The 20,089-nt window shown below is 48.9% G+C and overlaps 1 protein-coding gene across 2 annotated transcripts; it reads right to left on the minus strand.

Annotated features, from left to right (window-relative positions):
- Positions 1-1,112: 1,112 nt before the first annotated feature.
- Positions 1,113-16,240, minus strand: ZNF74 (zinc finger protein 74). Of its 2 annotated transcripts, none has more exons than XM_026486341.4 (5): positions 15,734-16,240; positions 15,303-15,385; positions 8,335-8,461; positions 7,784-7,879; positions 1,113-6,901 (listed from the first exon to the last, which is right to left on the minus strand). In XM_026486341.4, exons 1-5 carry the CDS (start codon positions 15,765-15,767, stop codon positions 5,238-5,240), a joined length of 2,004 nt encoding a protein of 667 aa, XP_026342126.2. In that variant the 5' UTR covers positions 15,768-16,240; the 3' UTR covers positions 1,113-5,237. The 2 variants fall into 2 exon arrangements, with proteins under 2 accessions (XP_026342126.2, XP_026342125.2); XM_026486340.4 differs by having other exon boundaries at positions 7,784-7,882.
- Between the last annotated feature and the right edge of the window lie 3,849 nt (positions 16,241-20,089).

The following is a 20,089-nucleotide window of genomic DNA, read 5'->3' on the forward strand; positions in this document are numbered from 1 at the left end:
AACCCTACCTGGGGTCTCCTGACCAGCACAGCCTCTTTGACCTCTGGGGCCATGGTGCCGACTCTGTCTTTTGTCCCACTGCCCTCATTCTTAGCTGGCGCTCTCTGCCTGTGGCTCCCGCTAGCACCGCCTCCCTGGAGGCAGACTGGCAAGGAGCGAGGCTTGCTGCCAGCCCCGGGGTGGAGGGGTGGGTTCGGCTGGGACAAGGCTTGTGTTCCTGGGCTCTCGTTCCTGTGTCTGCTGGTCACGTCACAGCTTTGGTCAGGGTAGGAACAGCAGTGTCATTCTGGAGAATTTGCTAGCGGAAGAGCTATGGACCCTATAATTTATTGTTCAAAGCGGAAATTGCTCATTGTACTAGTTACAAAATCAGTATCTGCTGTTTGAAGAGTTCAGAAGATTAAGTCGGTCCGAACTCATCATCTAGAAATCGGTAGCATCTGGCGCATCTCCTTGCAGACACCCTGTAAATTAGGGGATCTTCCATGGCTTCCATCCCCGCCACCATGCCATGTTCTCGGGGAGGCCCAACCCACTTCTTCTTTTTTTTTTTTTTGGAGCAAGCGGAAGAACGATCCTAGCAGTGGTGTCAAGCCACTGAGAGGAGCTGAATTTGGGGCAACCCTTCCTGCTGAGTGCAGGAGTACTTCCCATCCCAGGCTGTTCACTGCCGGGCAAAACCTGAATGAAATCTGGGCTCCCTGTGGAACAATTCTGCTTGTTGCACCCAAAGCCCTAGAGAAGTGAGTTCATGTGTAGTAATGTTAACGTACCCTTGGGTGAATGGGGTTTATTTTAATAATGCAGAGAAGATATAATGTTCAAAAATCTTTTTATAAATCCAATTATATCTCAAGGTAGGAAACCCATATAATCACTTTTGAGGTATGCCAAGAAGGTGTTTGGTAAAAATCAGGATCCAGTCCTGATGTTTTGAAGTCTTAGCAAATCAGATCTATAAAGATAGTTCATTAACGTGATAAGCAAGCAGTGACGGCCAACGGCTGGCATTTCACCTAACAGTGAAAGAACAGATCTCTCTCCTTTCCAGTCAAGATAAAGATCCAAATGCTGTGCCAGTGAGGAATGAAACAACTGTGAGGAATGACAAATGGACTTAAATTGTTTATTTTCTTATACAACAAGAACTCAGAAAGTTGAATGGTGGTGGCTGAAAGAGCTGCTCAAAAATTTCATCCAAGGCCTAGGATCCTTCTATTTTTCCATTCCACTACATGTGACCTTTGTCATCAACTGTCTCATGGTTACAGGATGGCTACTACACCTCCAGGCATTGCATCCAAGTTCTAGGCAGGAAGAAGGGGGAGGGGGAGGAATACAAAGCAGAGACTTTCCCCAGATCTTAGCAGATTTCCACTTGAGCCTTATTGTTCACAATTGGGCCATGCGGTCACCCCAGCTGTAACACAGTCTTTAGAGGCCAAAGTGTTTTGAGGTGACACATGCTGGTCTCCTACTCCACAGAGAATCTGCCACAGATGATCACTGCCACCAACACTGAGTGCTGCTCTGGAAGTGCTAGCCAATGGTGGGTCTTAAAGGGAAACAAAATAAAAGGCTACCTATACGAAAAGGAGAGGCAAGCTTTTTATTTCCAGGTTATATGACAGATTACCTAGAAAGCCCAATAAAGTAGTAAATTGTTAGAGACCGCAAATAATTCAATGAAGTTGCTAGTTATAAAATAAATATACAAAAAGATATATACAATCAATAGATGTCCTATATAAAACAGAAAGACTCGACTTAGAAACCCCACAAAAGTAGAATGAACTTAAGAATAAACACATGTATTGAACATACATGTAAGAACACCGACGAAGAAAACCTACACAGCTGTTCTGAAGGTTGGAGGCAGATTAGAATGACTGGTGCTTTGATGTGGAGACTGAATATCATAGAGAACTACAGGAATTCTTCACAAACTAGTTAATTCTAATCAAAATCCCAATGAGGTGTGCAGGGGCAAGAAGAGGTTGAGCTCTGAGAAAAAGAATCCTGGGTTATCCGGAAGAATAGATTTTTAAAAGCCTTTTTTAAAAAACCTACTGAAAATACTGTCCTGGTCAGTCCTACTACATATGAAATAAATTATGAAGCTACAAACAGAAAAGAGAGGTCTAAGGAACAGTGAAGAACGCCATTCTAGAATGGCGCAGGGACCTTGGAAGTTACACCCCAAACAGACGGATGTTAAGAGTTAAATGCAAAATGTGGAACCAAAAAAGGATTTAAAGAAGGGGCTTCCTAAGGAAAAATACAAAGAAAAAGACCTTTGGTCTTTTTACACAGAATTTGAACATCTCCGTACGTTAAAAATGTGGTAACAAAGATAAAAATGTATGTGTCAAAGCGATTTCTGTGTGTGTGTGTGTGTGTGTGTGTGTGTGTATAAAGAACAAAGAATGGAATAGACAATTCATATGAAGAGAAGAAAAAGGTCAAAAAACAAGAACCAATAACACTCCTGATGTATCAAAAATGGTAAATATAAAAAGCGGAGATGACGCCGAGTGCAGGGGTGCAGGAACGGGATGCCCTTGGGGCCCACGTGGGGGAATTAAGGATGTCGTGCAATGATTGTGAGCTCTCTGCATGAACTCCACTTCTCAGCATTTATTCTGAGGAAATGATCGAGGGGCAAAATGGGTTTATGTTTCAGAATTAGTTATAGGTACAGATAATGATGTTCAACAATAAAGGAACAGATCAGTCACGACACAATGAGAAGACAGAGAAAGACACAGCCATCGATAATGTTTCTGGAAAATATTTTGTAATGTGGAAAATGTTCATCATAAAACATTAGATGGAAAAAGAGAGAAATAACATGCAAAGAATGAATCCAGTTTTGCTTTAAAAGTAAAGGCATATTGGGGCGCCTGGGTGGCACAGCGGTTAAGCGCCTGCCTTCGGCTCAGGGCGTGATCCCGGCGTTCTGGGATCTAGTCCCACATCGGGCTCCTCCGTTGTGGGCCTGCTTCTTCCTCTCCCACTCCCCCTGCTTGTGTCCCTCTCTCGCTGGCTGTCTCTATCTCTGTCAAATAAATAAATAAAATCTTTAAAAAAAAAAATAAATAAATAAAAGTAAAGGCATATTACATGCGCACAGAAAAAAACCAGAAGTAAGTGTAGCGCTGGCAGTGGCCTAGGAACTGATACTGAGGGGTCCTCTCGTTCTTAAAATTTCCTGAACCTTTTCCCAAATTTCTTCGGCATATACATATTGCTTGTATAATCAGGAAAAGAAGTGTATATGTAAATGAAAGAGAAACATCAAGTCTCCAATGAAAAGAGGGGGAAGGGTAAATTCAAATCATTTCAAGACAAAAGACCAGGAATCAAAACATGTTCCCTGTTCAGCCTCGTTAGTGACCGAAGGCAAAGTCCAGCGGTAACGAGGCGCGGGGACGCACGCTGCAGGCCGACAGCAGCCAGCGGCCGGGGCCCTACAGAGATGGCTTCGTTTTCAGTTCTTTTGAAGTAAGAAGAAAAATGAGTGTGATCCTGATGAACTAAGCCCAGATTGTGTTTGTCTTTTACAAATGCAGCTGCAAAATAGGACTTTTCCTACTTGTCACGTAAGCGCCTGTGACTGCCACGACCGGGCCCCGGGGACCGCGGAACGGGAGGCCGGCTGGCACACCCGGGAGGAATGCAGTGCAGTGGCACGTGCCCCGGAGCACCGCTGTGTTGTCACCACGCCCTGAACGAAGACTGGATGCCCCGCTTTGAGCAGGGAGTCCCCCGTCTCTGGGAGACGCCGCGCAGGGGACGTTCCTGCCTGACCACTCACTATGGCTGACCGATTTCTTCATAATGAAACGGTGTGACTTTACACACCACCTAAACCATACAAAAATGATTCCTCAAGTTGTTTATTTCCTTTATCTCAAAATTTTCACTGTTAGAAATCTAAGAAAACGCTGAAGTAGAATGCAAAAAGATGCTCTGTGAAGAATGGTTTATAACAGTGAAATGATCTATAATAATGAAAACATGGAAATAACTTCAACCTCCAAGAGAAGAACATCTAAAGGAATACTGCGCCTCCACTGAGAGTTAACTCCAGACAGTTCCCTGGAACAATTCTGCTACGCAGCCAGGTGGGAAAAAAGATTAAAACGATATACACACCACATTTGCAGTAGTGTAAAAATCCACTTTGAAACAAGCAGAAGGTAATGTATCAAAGTGCGAAATGCAGTTTATCAGGAATTATGGGGGCCTTGTTCCTTACTTCCACATTTCCCGAAATATGGTTATTTTGCTGCCATAATTAAAAAGCATACTAAAAAGCATTTGATAAACTATAGCTCTCTATGTAAATGTGAAGTATTATCACTGAGAAAGCAGCTTAGACTTGCTCAGGACTGAGCGTAACGGACATTAATTCCCGACGAAGACCGCCCACCGCTGCAGAGAGCGCGGGGACAGATCCCACGGAGGGGCCCCTCCTGCAGGGCTGAGCCCGCGAGCTGAGCTCACTGGAGCAGAGGGACGCCCTGCAGGGTGAAGGCGCGCTTCTAGACACATTCCCGACACCAGACCTGGATGGACGCCGAGCACCCACCTGTGCGCTAGCTGTTTCCCGGCGGGGACTAGACGGCCAGGCCCGACGCCGGCGTGTCAGGACCTAGCTGCGCCGAAGCCTGGCCCTGCTCCTGAGACGGAGGTGCCGTCACTACCAGATGACTCTGCAGCAGACCTGCTTTGTGCGGTGAGTCCAGGAAATCGGCCTTTTCCTAAACCCCCACCATTCAAGATCATTCTCCCCTCCTGGAATATGCCAGTGTTCACTTGGAAGTAATACTGTTCATAATTCTTCTGTTTTTATTATCATTATTATCATTCTAAACATTAACAGTGTACAAAGGAAATTCCTGATTGAAATCATGCCAGGAGCCCGTCTGAGGACACAATGATCCTTATACCTTCTTTCTGTCTGCAGGAAAAACCTAGTCCCCGCGTCGGCGTCTTGCAAGCCCATTAAGGAAAGGAGGATGACGAGACATTCTCAGACAGCCCTTGCCTCTTCTCTCCTACAGCGGCGTGCTTCCTGGGGCGGCGATGACCTCTGAGAGAGTTGTCCTGGCGTGTGGGACGTGGGCACGGGTGGCAGGGCCGGTCTCTCATCTGGAGGCCTGGGCGGGCTGTGCATACCCAGCAGCTGCGCTTTCTGGGGAAGGAGCGAGGCCAAGGGCGGGCACGCCGCACTAATTTCCCGGCTTGCTGCCCAGAGGGGAAGTCCTGCCGGCCGCGGGCTGCACCGCACACAGGAGCTTTGCCACGTCCAGGGCATCGATCGGGTCCACGCCGCTCACGCCCGCGCCCCCCGCGCCCAGCAGGCCGCCCGGCACGTAGTAGGTGCTCAGCAGGTGCTTGTTGAACTGGATGGCAAAGGGCTTCTCCTCGCTGTGTCTTCTCTGGTGTTCCGTGAGGTGGGCGCTCCAGCCGAACATTTCCCCACACTCGTCACATCTGAATGACTTCTCCCCGGAGTGGATCTTCTGATGTTTGATGAGACAGTGATTCTGGCTGAAGGCTTTGCCGCACTCGCCACATTTGTAGGGCTTCTCCCCGGTGTGGATGCGCTGGTGCACGATGAGAGACGAGTGGCAGCTGAAGGCCTTCCAGCAGCGGCTGCAGTCAAAGGGCTTCTCCCCGGTGTGGATGCGCTGGTGCACGATGAGGTAGGAGTGGGAGCTGAAGGCCTTGCCGCACTCGTTGCACTTGAAGGGCTTCTCGCCGCTGTGGATGCGCTGGTGCACGACGAGGTAGGAGTGGCAGCTGAAGGCCTTGCCGCACTGGCTGCACTTGAAGGGCTTCTCGCCCGTGTGGATGCGCTGGTGCAGGGTGAGGCGCGAACGGCTGCTGAAGGCCTTGCCGCACTCGCCGCACTTGAACGGCTTGTCCCCGTTGTGGATCTTCTCGTGCACGGTCAGGGACGAGTGGCAGGTGAAGGCCTTGCCGCATGCGCCGCACTGGTAGGGCTTCTCGCCGGTGTGGATGCGCTGGTGGCGCGTCAGGTGCGTCCTCTGGTTGAAGGCCTTGCCGCACGCGCCGCACCGGTAGGGCTTCTCGCCCGTGTGCACGCGCAGGTGCATGTTGAGCAGCGAGCTGCAGCTGAAGGCCTTCTCGCAGGCGCCGCACTTGTAGGGCCGCTCGCCCGTGTGGATGCGCTGGTGCACGTTCAGCGACGAGTGGCAGCTGAAGGCCTTGCCGCACTCGCCGCAGAAGAACGGCTTCTCGCCCGTGTGGATGCGCCGGTGCTCGATGAGGTTGGTGCTCCAGGTGAAGGCCTTGCCGCACTCGTGGCACTTGTAGGCCTTCTCCCGGGCGTGCCACCGCCGGTGCAGGGTCAGCGACGAGCTCTGCCCGAAGGCCTTCCCGCACTCGCCGCACGCGAAGAGGCCCTCCCCGGCCGCCGCCCCGCGCCGCCCGCTCGCTGGGGGGAGCTCGACGCGGTCGCCGGACCTGCCGGGGCCTCTCCCCGGGCCCGCTCTCCGCTGCCTGGGGGCCGCCCCGCCGGACTGGAAGCTCTCGGTGGGCCCGTCGGGAGGGTCTCCTTCTGCAGGAATGGTCTGGGGGGTGAAGAGGCTGCACCCAGGGGGGAGATCCTTCTCAGATGCCTCGTGGCCTTGCCAGCGCCCCTCTGGGGGAACGTCCCCCCACCTGCCTGGTGCTGGCCTCCGCGGCGCAGCCTCGCCCCTCACCGGAGCAGCCGCGCAGCCCTCTCGGGCCCACCCTTCGCCCAGACCGGGGCTGTGGACACTGGCTCTCCCCAGTGGCTCGGTGATCGGCTCCTGGCAAGGCTCTTTCTTGTAAACGCCCTGCTGTTGACACGACTGGTCCTTCACCCCAGGCCTGGGCTCCCCTTCTATAAGAAACAGGAGATGCAATCTTCTGTAATCAGGCAGAGGCATGGCCCTAGAGCCCAGACTAAGGTCTGACAGGGGTTCGCACAGGCACAGAGAAGAGAGGACAGGCCAACAGCCAGAGCGTGCGAAGGCCAGCCAAGGGGTACGCATCTCAGGTGAGATGGGCCGCAAGCCCACAAGGCGGGGGAGGAGGAGACAGGGAACTCCAAATCGAGCCACGGGGGTCGAGGGACAGAGCAGAGCTCACAGGGCCTGGCAGTTGGACACGATTCGTTTACTGAGACATTGAATGAGACATGCTGTGTCAGAACCAGGTCGGGGCTGGGTGTGAACACGGGGTAAACACAAGTCCAGAAATGATAATGACATCTCAATTCTCCCTCGTGCCAGAAGGGAAAAGAATGCCCCAGACCGCCTCTCGTTGGTCTCTCCTTTAGAGCACTTGCAGCCGGAGGGTGTGCTCCCGCCCGGAGATGCATGTACATTTCTCTAAAAGCTTAATTCGTCTCTTATCAGCTTCGTATCCCTGGAGGGCCGACCCCTCGGAGCCACCTCCGCAAACTGTGATCCCCACCTCTCCACACCCCCAGGCTGACTCTGCCCCCTTCTCGGTTCATACATACTCCCCGCCCCGTCCATCCAACAAGGGCCCCTTGTGAAATGTTTCCAGACACAGACATGATTTCTGCCTCCCGCCAGTCGAAGGCAGATGTCTTTGCCTGTTCAGCTCACCGCTGTATTCCCACCACAGTTCCCCACATACAGTCGGTGCTCTGCGTGTGCTAAAGGAAGGCAGGGAAGCACAACCACATGGAGGCAGCGTGTGGGGTGGTCTTGGGAGCCAGGAGCCTGCATATCCCCCCACTGCGTCCCCCACTCACCTAAATAAGCCCCTCCAGGGACTTCTCTGGGCATCTGCCACGGCTCCTCGCCTCGTTCCAGGTGGGAGATCACATCCGGCTTGCAGACTGGGGGTCCTGCTTGCAGGGAGGAAGCAGTGTGTGTGGTTCTGTGTGCTGTGGTTCCCCAGGGCAGGGCTGTCAGGGCCAGCACCGAGAGGTGTGTGCCATCCCCAGGGACTGGCGGGGGGGGTGTCTTACATGCAGAACCCAAACTGAAGTGTGCACTCTGAGGACCCCCATGGGTACTGACACCCCTGCCCTGTCTCCCTTGGAAAGCTCCAGCGCAGGCTGGGCTCCCAGGCCCCAGTCAACCCCCTCCCTCTCTTCTGGCCCCACCCCAGGACCAGCCCCACCTCCAAGCAAGGATGCTGGTAGTTACATGTAGTGCCCAGCCCCAACATGAGTGCAGTGGCCACATCTCCCACATCCTGCAGGGCCTGCACCAAGGCCGGCACTGAAGGCATGCTTGGTAATACTTACAGCATGCAGAATGGCCAGACTGCACACTGAGCTTTGAGGAGCTGTCTTACCCAGGGCAAGAAGGTTCTGGTAGTTCTCCAGCATCACATCACGGTACAAGGCCCTCTGAGGGGAGTCTAGCTGGACCCACTCTTCCTGGGTGAAGTCTACAGCGACATCCTTGAAAGTCACTGATTCCTGGAATGACATGCACATTCTCATTCACCCAGGATGGGACTGATTCGGACTGTGTTCATGGTTCCAAGGGAGCAACATGTTGATTGAGGACCTTAGGAATGAAGGATTAACCTCTGGTGACCTTCTTCTGAGTATGGAAGGTTGTGCTATAGGCCCATCTATCATACAACCCCAACATACACACCATGCCTGGGCCGGGAATCGCCAAGCAGACCTGGCCTTCTGGACTGGGAGGGCCAGGCTACCTGGCCAGCTTGGATGTGGGTGCCTCTGTGGGCTGAAGGCTGCTGTAAGTTCTGGGGAAGATGCTATGCTTCCCAGGGTTAAGAATGTCCAACTTAAGAACTTGAAAGAATAGTACAAAGAACCCAGAATCCCTCTTCAAACCTCACCATCGCAAAAGGACCCTACTCTGGACAGGAAGCCATTATCACACCCTAAGGAAGGAAACTCTGTACTTACCAGCAAGTTCTGTCAGCAAGAGACCAAGGGAGCCACACTCTTCTTCCTGCCAGCCTCCCACACCTTCCCGCGGGACCCCTGCTCCCCTGCCCTCCCTGGGCCCATGTACTGACCTGCTCCCACCCTCCCCAGCACTGGTCACTGACAATTGCACACACTCCTGTTCTAGAACCCCAGGCTCTTCTGCTGACCGGGGCTTCTCACCCACTCTGGAGCCTCCAGGCTGTCACCCCCAGTGTTCCTCTTGCTCTCCACACTCCAAGCCCACCCAGCAAATAAGCGAGTCTCAAAGCCCATCAGGGTGCCGACCTAAGGTGACAAGGGTGGTTCCTTCTTCAAAGATGCGGCTGCCATCGGAGCCTGGCTTAAATCGTAGACAGGGCATCACATTAGACATAAGAATGAAGACTAAACCAAGCTGGGGTGGCCTGGCTCCCACCTACCTGTTTGCTGGGAGTGACTGGCATGCGGCCAAGCTCCCAGGGATCACCAGGTTTCTCTGGAAACCCTGGGTCTGCATCAGCAGCCATGGTCAGGCACGGGGGTGTGGAACGTCCAGCCCCGAGAGGCCTTGTGCCTACCAGGCAGTCGGGAAGAGTAGGGACATCCTTTGGGGTCACAAGAGCTTTGACTTTTAGCTCTAAAAGTGTTTTATACTTTTAGATAGTTCTCAGTGTTTCTGCAGACTAAACTGTGTCCCCCTGAAATTCCTATGTGGAAGCCCTCCCTTCCAGTGTGATTGTGTTTGGAGACAGGGGCTTTAGGAGGTAACTGAGGTTACTGGGGTCATAAAGGTGGGCCCTGATCTGACAAGGCTGGTGGCCTCCGAGAAGAGGACAAAAGAGATCTCTCTCCCCACTGTGCATTCTGAGGACACGCCTGAGAGCACGGTGAGGGCCAGGTGGAGAGCCGAAGCAAACCGGACCCTGCCGGCACCCTGATCTCAGACTTCCTGCCTCCAGAACTGTGAGGAAATCAATTTCTGTTGTTGAAGCTGCTAAGTCAGCGGAATTTTGTTATGGCGGCCTGAGCCAAGACAAACGCCAGCATAAAACAGTAGGAAAGATAAAGCCCCTCTTTATACCATACACAAAACACAACTCCAGGTGCAGCAAGGATCTAAATGTGGGGGCTTCTGGGAGACAATTCCGAAAGTCCCTGCCTGGCATGTTAGCAAACCCGGAGACCAGGAGGAGAAGATTTACGTTTGCTTCATGAAAGTTTACATTTTCTTTCTTTCTTTCTTTCTTTCTTTCTTTCTTTCTTTCTTTCTTTCTTTCTTTTCTTTTCTTTTCTTTCTTTCTCTTTCTTTCTCTTTCTTTTCTCCTTTCTTTCTCTTTCTTTCTTTCTTTTTCTTTCTTTCTTTCTCTTTCCTTCCTTCCTTCCTTCCTTCCTTCCTTCCTTCCTTCCTTCCTTCCCTCCTTCCTTTAGATTTTATTTATTTGACAGAGAGAGAGCACGAGTGGGCAGAGGCGGAGAGGGAGAAGCAGAGTCCCCACGGAGCAGGGAGCCCGACACGGGGCTTGATCCCAGGACCCTGGGATCATGACCTGAGCTGAAGGCAGATGCTTAATCGACTGAGCTGCCCAGGAGCCCCACAAGTTTATGTTTTCTGCAGGCAACACTGACAAATTGCTAAGAAGAAAGGAAAAAAAGAAAATGCGCATAGGGTATAAGCAGACAATTCACAGAAAACTGACAAATGACTAAGAAGCACGTGAGGAGACGATCACACTAGACATCCCGAAATGAGAAATAAAACAGAAAGATACCATTTCGCATGTAGCAGAGAGGCAAAATGTTTAAAGCCTGGAAATACCACGTGTGGGATGGTCCCTGGGGAAATGGGATGGTCTTACACCGTTGGACAGGTGTAAGGGGGACATTCATTTTGGAAAGCAAAACCTATTCTACTATCTCTAGTAAAGCTGAGAGTGTGGGTTCCCTGTGCCTTGAAAGTCCACTATGAGAGTCCTATCCAGCCTAGAGTGTGGGCTGGAGGAGTGAAGCAGCAGGCTGGTCAAAATTGGGTTTCCTGTTCTGCTTCCAGACACAAAACAGTAACAAGGACCAGATTTGCCCTCCTACCTCAAACAACTAGTAAACTGGGCAAACATATAAAACAATGATTGATTTCAAGACACTGGACAAGCTGCAGCTCAGAACACAGACCACGGAGAGAAGGGAAACAAAATGAGCCCTACAACCACCCCGTCTTCCTACCTAGATGCAGTTTCCAGATGGCATTGTGGGGAGGTGATACCCAGACAGAGCCTGTGGTCTTAAGTTGAAGAAGAACAGAGTTTAGGGAGTCCAGGAGATTAAAATCTCTAGGGCAACATGCCAGAGCAGAGGGAATTTCACAGACTCAGATCCCTGGATCCACTTGAGACTGACTGAGGACCAACAGGCATGTGCCTGGGAAGAAACAACCCCAAACCAGGAAAAGAAACACCAGAAAGAAGTAGGCAGAGCAATCATTAAAACTCACACAAGGCTGGGAGTAGTTTATGTTCTGACCAGCCAGAGTGGAACGTCTTCCTGCTATATGGGCACTCAGTAAAGTCCCCAGGAGAGGATAGCCACAGTGGTCTGACAAAATTAGCCCAAGACTAAAGGCTTAAAAACAAAGAGAAAGGTAGATTAAAAGTGGACGAATAGGAAAAGATATACTCTGCAAATACTAATCAAAAGAAAGCTGAAGTGGCTATATTAACATTAGACAAAGCAGATTTCAAAGCAAAGGACATCATCAGAGACAAAGAGAGGTGTTATATAATAATCGTTACGTGATTATGTAATGGTCATTATCACAACAGCAATTCATTAAGAGCTCACAACAATCTTAAATATAGATGTTCCTACCAACAGAGCTTCAAAATACATAAAACAAAAACTTGATAGAACTGAAGAGAAACAGACAAACCCATGATTATACTTGGTAATTTCAAAGTAATCTCTCTCAATACTTGATAGAACACATAAGCAGAAAATATGTAAGGATACAAAACAATTGATTAACACATCATTCGACTTGACTTAACTGACATTCACAGAACACTCTAGCTGACAAAAGCAGAAGGCACATTCTTTTCAAGTGCATACAGAACATTTACCAAGATAAACCACATTCTGGGCAATAAAATAAATCTTAGTAAATTTGAAAAAATTCAAATCATACAAAGTTCCTTCTCTAACTTCAACAGAATTAAATTAGAAATCTATAATAGAAAGATACCTAGAAAAAAATCCTCCAAATATTTGGAAATTAAACACATTCCTAAAAAACACATGGTTGCAGAAGAAATCATAACAGAAACTGGAACTATTTTGAACTGAATAAAAATGAAAATACAATATAAAATTTGTGGGATGTAGCTAAGGCAGTGCTTAGAGGAAAATTTATAGCATCGGATGCTATATGAGAAAAGAAGAAAGGTGGCAAATCAATATCTGAGTTTCAACTTTAAGAAACCAAAATAAGTAAAGGAAAGAAATAGTAAGGATCTGAAATAAATGAAGTAGGAATAGAAAAGCAATAGAGAAAATCAATGAAACGAAAAGATGGCTCTCGGAAATGATCAATAAAATCGATAATTAAATATATATTTACTATCTGATTCAGCAGTTCTTAGATATTTATTCAAGAGAAATTAAAACACATGTCTATACTTGTACTCCAATATTTATAGCAGGTTGACTTGTAATAGCCAAAACTGGGAAACAACCTAATGCCCCTCAGCTGGTGGATGGATGAACAAATTGTAAATACCCATACAGTGGTGTTTTGTGCTGAGTTGTGACCCCTCCAAATTCATAGGTTGAAGTCCCAGCCCTCAGTACCTCAGAAAAATGACTATACTGAGAGATAGGGTCTTTAAAGAGATAATAAGGTAAAGTGAGGTCATTATGGTGAGCCATCATCCAATAGGACTGGTGTCCTTATTTAAAAAAAAAAAAAAAGGAAATTTAGAGCCAGACACATACAGAGAAAGACCATATGAAGACACTGGGAGAAGGTACCTTCACAAACCCAGAAGAGAGGCCTTAGAAGAAACCAACCCTGCTGACATGTTGATCTTCAACTTCCAGAATTAAGACAATAAATTTCTGTTGTTTAAGCCATCTATGGCACTTTGCTACGGCAGCCCTTGTAAACTAATACAAATGGTATATTATTCAGCAGTAAAAAGGAAAAAACTACTGATTCACATAAAGACATGAACTCAAAAGCATTATGCTAAGTGAAATTAGAAACCAAAGACTACTTGGAGCAACTGGCTGGTTCAGCTTGTAGAGCAAGTGACTCTTGATCTCTGGGTTGTGGGTTCGATCCCCACATTGGGTATAGAGATTACTTAAAAATAAAATCTTTTAAAAAAGAAACCAAAGTCTACATACTATATTATTTCCATAAGAAATTCTTTAAAAGGCAAAATTGTGGTTGCCAAGGAGCAGGGGAGAGAACTGACTGCAAAGGGGCATGAAGGAACTTTTTGGTTGATGGAAACATTCTAGGTTATGATTGTGCTGGCTACACAACCGTACACATTTGCTAAAACTCATCAAATCCTCTACTTAAAATCGGAGAACTTTATGTAAATTATATCTCAATAAATGTGATTCAAAAAACCCACTGGATTTCAAGATGATGAGAAGGTGGGGGTCATGACACATGCTGAGAACATGCCCATAACTGAGGCATGCAGGAATGAAGCATAATGGTCATGGCAGAGGAAAGGAAAAACATGGGCAGAAACAAAGCTCCAGAGACGTCAGAATGTGGTGCTGGAGAAAGAGGGCTATCAGAGGCCGCATGGCTTCTGTGTGCGGGTGTCAACTGGCAAGGGCAGGGTAGGATTTGAGCCTTGCACAGGCCTGTCTGGGGGCTATTCCCACTGGGTGAAGCCCATGTCCCGTGCATCTTCATTCTGTAGGATAGGAAACAATTGCAGGGGGCAGGTGTGGGAATCAAATGCAGATGTGTGGTAATGAAACTAGTGCGAAGTCAGAACAGATCATGTGGGATGTCCCAGGAGAGCAAAACACTTGACTGTGAGTCTGAATGGGACTGCCAGGTGAGAAGAGTACTCAGGAGAGGAGGACCAGTTACTCAAGGATCTAAGAACCTGATCTAGGAATAACACCCATGCACAAGAAGGGTACTGCCTTGAGGCAGTCACTCACAAGGACATGCGCAGACACGCACATGCACTTTTTGCTGAGCCATCTGAAGGTAAGTTGCAGATATCACGGCATCTCACACTATAGGCTTCACCTTGTATATCCTAAGTATATTCTTTTATCCAATCACAGTGGGATCATCATACCCCCAAAATTTAATGTTGATCATATAGATGATCTAAGATAAATCCATTTTCAAATTTCCTCAATTGTCCCAAACTGCCTTTATTGGGTTTTTGGATCTATGGCCTGTCAAAGATCATATACTACATCTGACTGTCATGTCTCTTGAGTGTATCATAGAACGAGAGAACATTCTAACACATTACAGAAGTTAGGCACATCTCATAATGTGTTTTATAGTTACTTCTATTTTTCTGTAATCAGACCCCTTTCAAATGGGAGGTTAACAGAATCACAAAATCCTGAGTCACAGGACCCTTAACCCTCCAGACTTTTTCACTACTGCAAACTCTCCTTATCAACGGTACCCTTTTAAATACTATGAGGGATGGGGGTGGTTTAGGCGGTAGAACAAAATGAGAAACAAAACCCAAAGTCTGTGAAAGGAGGGATTTGGGCCCTAACTTAGCTGCAGAAGTGGCCCCAGGGCCAATTCCTTGCTGAGCTCCCAGATCCTCTAATAAAACTCCAGGTTTTTCCTTGACTGCCCCATTTCAGGGTGCATGCACAGAGGAAAAGCGCACAGGGACACACCCCCTACCATCACTCTTACCCTGGTGCTGCAACGCAGGCTTCCTTCAGTGCTTTCACCATCGCCCCGCCCCCCGCCCGATTCCATCCCAGGAAAGTCTCCCAGATGAGGAGCATCCCCTAGGTCTGCCTGTGGAAATGACTGAAGTGATCTCATGTGAGCTGTCATCCATGTGCTGGGGTTCCACTAAAACCACTCCTCAGAGCTCCTGGTATAGTGCTGGGCAAACAGTCCTGCAAACGACCCACCCATTGGGCGTAATGAGGCTGGAAGGGACACTCATTTCAAGGGCACACCTGGACTCTCTTCAATCCAAGCTGTTCCCATGCCCTGAGCTTCCTGAGGAAGGGAGAGCAGGGCCCCAGATTAGGAGCGGGGGAGAGGGGTCTTCGGATGACTGAAGATCCTGGGCAGGGGGAAAATGCCAACCCTCTTCATCAAGAACAAGATGTTCAGAAGGAAGAAAAGACAACCACTCACCTCGGACCTGGCTTCCGGGAGACCCTGACCCAATTGGTCTGGATTCTTTTTGAGTGCAAGAGCAGGCTCCTGAGAGGGCAGAGCTGGGGAGGAGAAATGAGTCAAAGGGGCTGTTCTGTCCATAGCCACCAGGTGCATGGCTGAGCTAAAGCCCACTCCACCCCCGGCATCGGGCTGGATCAGAGCGCAGTCAGGAACCGCCCCCCGCAGGTGAGGAGGGGAGCGAGCCCCAATATCCGGCACAATCTGAAGGGAAAACTGCCATTCCCTTCCTCCTCAGCATGCTTGAGAAGTGGAAACAAACGGGTGTGCACGGTGAAGAGGCAGGAGGCCTGACTCGGCTAGGTGCTTGCTTCTGGGAAACTAGCCTGACCTGTCAGTCTCCTCAAGCGTAAGTCCACAGACCCAGTGACTAGAAGAGCCAACTGTACCTGTCTCCTGGGGCTTCGGGGCAGGGGTCTCCATGGCGCCCCTCGGCAGCGTTCCCCGGAGGCGTGGGCAGCTCTGCAGCCTCCTGGGCCCCAGGCCAGGCCCAGAGGCGCGGGTCCCGCTCCTGGGGCTCAGGGACAGCCTGTAGGGGAGCCCCGTGGGGTCGCACCCGCACTCCCGGCTGCACGGTCACGCACGCGGAGCCCCCTGCGTCCCCCCACCCAAGGTCGGGGTCAGGCAGGCTCAGCGAGCGCCCCACACCCCAGGCTGCGCTCACGTCCCATCACCCGCGCCCCACGCAGCGGGTCGCACACCGCCCGGGACACTGAGGGCCTGGACCAGGGCCGGCCTCAGGCTCAGCCGTCAGGAGCCGGCGGCAGCACAGCTCGGCCGGCAGACAGACCCCGCGGCGCACGGACAGACCGACCAACGGTCGGAGGGATGCGCGAGCAAGCGGACCGGCCTCCTACAAAAGCCGACCGACTACCACAAAGGAGCAACCCGGCGACCGTCGCGGAAAAGTGCGCCTGCGCGGACCGGACGCGAACTACAACTTCCGGTAGCCCTTGCGTCGCGTGGGCGCGGACTCCATTTCCCAGAGGGCGTCGGGATCCCGGAGCTGCCCTTGCGCCCTGACGCAATGGGCGTATTGCAGAGCCTTCTGGGAAATGTAGTTCCCGGCATAGCAACCCAGGGCTCTGGCCCCGCCCCACTCTCCTTCACACCCGTTGCTGCAAAAGGCGCTTGTATCTCGGTGAGTGTGTGTTTATGTGGGGCGGTGTTTGTGTTTCATTGAGGGTGCGAGAGAGCGGTGCCCAGAAATGTGGAATGATCTTGTCAGTTCGTTCATGTCTCCAGGTGGAGTCGGGTGGGCTCCGACCCACATTCATCTTTGTGAAAAGACTCAGGCTTCTGGCCTTAGGGACCCTAGAGGTGGTGGTCGTGCACCTGGGACCCCGGAGGAGGGAAAGCCCCAGCCCAGTTGTCAGGCCTGGTGGCTTCCCACACTCAGGAGCTTGGGAAGGAGGGTCTGGGCTGTGGTGAGCTCTGGCCCAGTGTTCTAACTTTAACACGGTGATGACGCCAATATTTATGGAGCACCAGCCACAGGCCGGGCATGTTTCCTGCCTGGAAAGGCCATGACATGTATTTTCTGGCAGAACATTCACAATAGCTCAGTGAAGTTTGGTAACTATTATTACCTTCATTTTAGAGATGGAGAAAATTGGGCACAGAGTGGTGGGGTAACTTGTCCCAGGTCACACAGCCAGGAGAAGGTGGAGCCAGGCTTTGAACCCAGGTGAGTAACTCCAGAAGAAAGTTCATTACCAGGTTCTTACTGAAAGCTAGTTTGGGGTCGGGCAGAAGGGATGCAGACTGGAAACTTTTCAGACCCCCACCTTGACTCCAGATAGGCTTGGCCATAGGTTCTCACTTGATACCAGTGAGCTGTGCCCAGTGCAGGAACAGTGTTCAATAGCAACCCCAGGGCACGAACCTGGGTGGCTGTGGGACTGTGTGCACCTGAATCTCACAAATCTGGTTGTGAGTCTGTGAGTGCAGTGGTGAGTGGCTGTTGCGTTACAGGGCTGGTTAATGTGTGAATCCTTGTGTGTAGGTGAACCTGTGTATGTATTTATGTCTCTAGGGGGTCTACAGACCTGGGTGAGTTTGTTTCTATCTGTATGCGGCAGTGCGTACATGTCTTGTGCAGGTGAATCTGTAAACCTGTGTGTGTGTGTGTGTGTGTCGCTGTTCTCTCACAATTCTGGTTTGTGCCTTGGTGGGTATCACAGGTCCAGTGTGACTGTGTGTGTGCTGTATATGTTCCTCTGTATGTCACTCAGTGTGTCTGTGTGTACCCACAGTGTTCACCAGTGTGTGCATCTTTGTGAATCTGTGCCCCTGTGTACATATTTATGTCACTGTGGGTCTCATGGATCTGGTTGTGTGACCGTATGTAAGTCAGTACAGTCCCAGGAATTCCATATTGTGTGCTCTGTCTACCCATATCCCTGCCTACCAGTCCTGAAGAGTAACAAAATAGTAGGTACAGGGATATGTCCAGCCTAAATTAAGGAAGTGGATGGGAGGTACAGTTATTGCTCTATACTGACTGTAGAATTCTGGAGCTGTGAAAGGCATTTAATTGAGAATAGGTAGTGTAAAACTCTCACTGGATAAAGAGATGGCCTAGGTTACTTTCTGAATCCTTAAGGTCATCCATGTAAAATCCCAAGGGCTGATTAGCAGGGCCATGTGGAGTTCCAGAGAAATATGGGTATATATACCATTCTAAAAGTAAAAAGCTCACAGTATGTACAAATGTCAACTTACTATGTTATATGCTTAGAACTAATGTATTATTGTATGTCAATTATACCTCAATAAAAAAAATAAAAAGCACTTAAAATTGGAAGATCTTAAAGACCAGAACACATTAAAGACATTAATGTAATGTCTCATTACATTACTGTTTGGGGTTATAACCTAAATACCTGTACCAAGTACCTGTACAGGTAGCTTGTATCAGACTAATCCTCTTGTCAATAATAGTTATAAACTTGCACAAAGAAAGAGATCTCGACAGGATAATGGGCTGCTGATACAGAGGCCAGAGTTTCAGGGCTTTCAGAATGGTTCTAAATTGAGAGGGGAAAAAAAACCCCAGGAATTTGGAGATAGCCAAATAGGGATAAGCCTCAAAATCTGCATAAAAATTCCCCTTAAATTCTTTTTTTTTTTTTTAAGATTTTATTTATTTATTTGACAGAGATAGAGACAGCCAGCAAGAGAGGGAACACAAGCAGGGGGAGTGGGAGAGGAAGAAGCAGGCTCCCAGCAGAGGAGCCTGATGGGCTGGATCCCATAACGCCAGGATCACGCCCTGAGCCGAAGGCAGACGCCCAACCGCTGTGCCACCCAGGCGCCCCTCCCCTTAAATTCTTGAGTGACTCCTAAACTGCATACAACTCCAAGGACGCTTTCCTCTAAGCATCATTTGGAAGGCTAAAAAGCTGAGTGGAGAGTTCACAGAGTTTGGTATTTAACTCTCACCAAAGGATTTATTAAATACATGGAGCTTTCCCCTGGAGTCCCAGAAGGTGCAGGCCTTAGTGGTAAAGATATAGCCCAATGTTAAGGGATATGTCCTAGGACTAAGGGCAAAACTAAAATAGACCTACCTTAAAAAAACCTAAAACCAAGATCTCACAGGATCATTGTGAACAGTTTAGCTGCCTGCCTGAATGAAACCCAACACTCTTTAAAGGAAGATAACAGAATCCAGAGTCCTTTACCAGCATCATCAACAATGGCCATTATAAAATAAAAAATTACTAGACATGCAAAAAAGCAGAAAAGCATGACCCATAGTCGAGAAAAAAAAAAGCCTACGTAAAGAAACCTACAGGGGCTCAGATGAAGGATTTAGCTAAGAGTTTAACAAAACTACTATAATTATGTGAGAGAATTTACAAGAAAATATAGTTCGAACAAGTAAATGGATGAGGAAGCTCAGCAAAGTAATGGACCTTTAAAAAGAACCAAGTTGAAAAACTCATTGATGCGAATGGGTCAGTAGAAATTATCCGAACTGATATACAGAGAACAAAATGAAGTGGAAATAAAAGTGAAAGAAAGCAGAACAAATCATCTGAGATTTGTGAGACAATGTGATCATGGTCCAACACAATAGTTTTCCACTTTTTGGTCTTAGGAGCCCTTTACACTCTTAAAATTACTGAGAACCCTAAAGTGTTTTTGCTTATGTGAGTTATATCTATCTATATTTACTGCATTTGAAATTAAAACAGAGGGTATTAGAAATATTTATTAATTCAATAAAATAATAAGCCAAATACATGTTGTATTAGTTTCCCAGCACTGCCGTAGCAAAATACCGTAAACTAAGTGGTTTAAACAACAGAAATGTATTGCCTCATTGTTCTGGAGGCTAGAAATCTGAGATCAACGTGTCAGCAGGGCTGGTTCCTTCTGAGGATTATGAGGAAGAATCTGTTCTATGACTCTCCCATAGCTTCTGGTGGTTTGCTTCAATCTTTCTTATTTCCTGGCTTGTAGAAGCATCACTCCAGTTCCTGCCTTCATCTTCACATGGCATGCTTCCTGTGTATGTGTCTGTCTCCACATTTTCCCTTTCCTTTTTTTTTTTTTTAAAGATTTTATTTATTTATTTGACAGAGAGAGAGACAGACAGCCAGCGAGAGAGGGAACACAGGCATGGGGAGTGGGAGAGGAAGAAGCAGCCTCCCAGTGTAGGAGCCTGACGTGGGGCTCGATCCCATAACGCCAGGATCACGCCCTGAGCTGAAGGCAGACACTTAACGACTGAGCCA

Source organism: Ursus arctos, unplaced genomic scaffold (assembly GCF_023065955.2).
Source record: "Ursus arctos isolate Adak ecotype North America unplaced genomic scaffold, UrsArc2.0 scaffold_34, whole genome shotgun sequence".
Taxonomy (NCBI): domain Eukaryota; kingdom Metazoa; phylum Chordata; class Mammalia; order Carnivora; family Ursidae; genus Ursus; species Ursus arctos.

Excerpts from the sequence above, each read along its gene's own strand:
- ZNF74 (XM_026486340.4), bottom strand. The coding sequence starts at position 15,767 with ATGGAGACCCCTGCCCCGAAGCCCCAGGAGACAG. Across the intron at positions 7,883-8,334 it reads CCAGAACCTTCTTGCCCTGG|CAGGACCCCCAGTCTGCAAG; the intron begins GTAAGACAGCTC and ends CCTCCCTGCAAG. Across the intron at positions 6,902-7,783 it reads CCCTGGAGGGGCTTATTTAG|AAGGGGAGCCCAGGCCTGGG; the intron begins GTGAGTGGGGGA and ends TGTTTCTTATAG.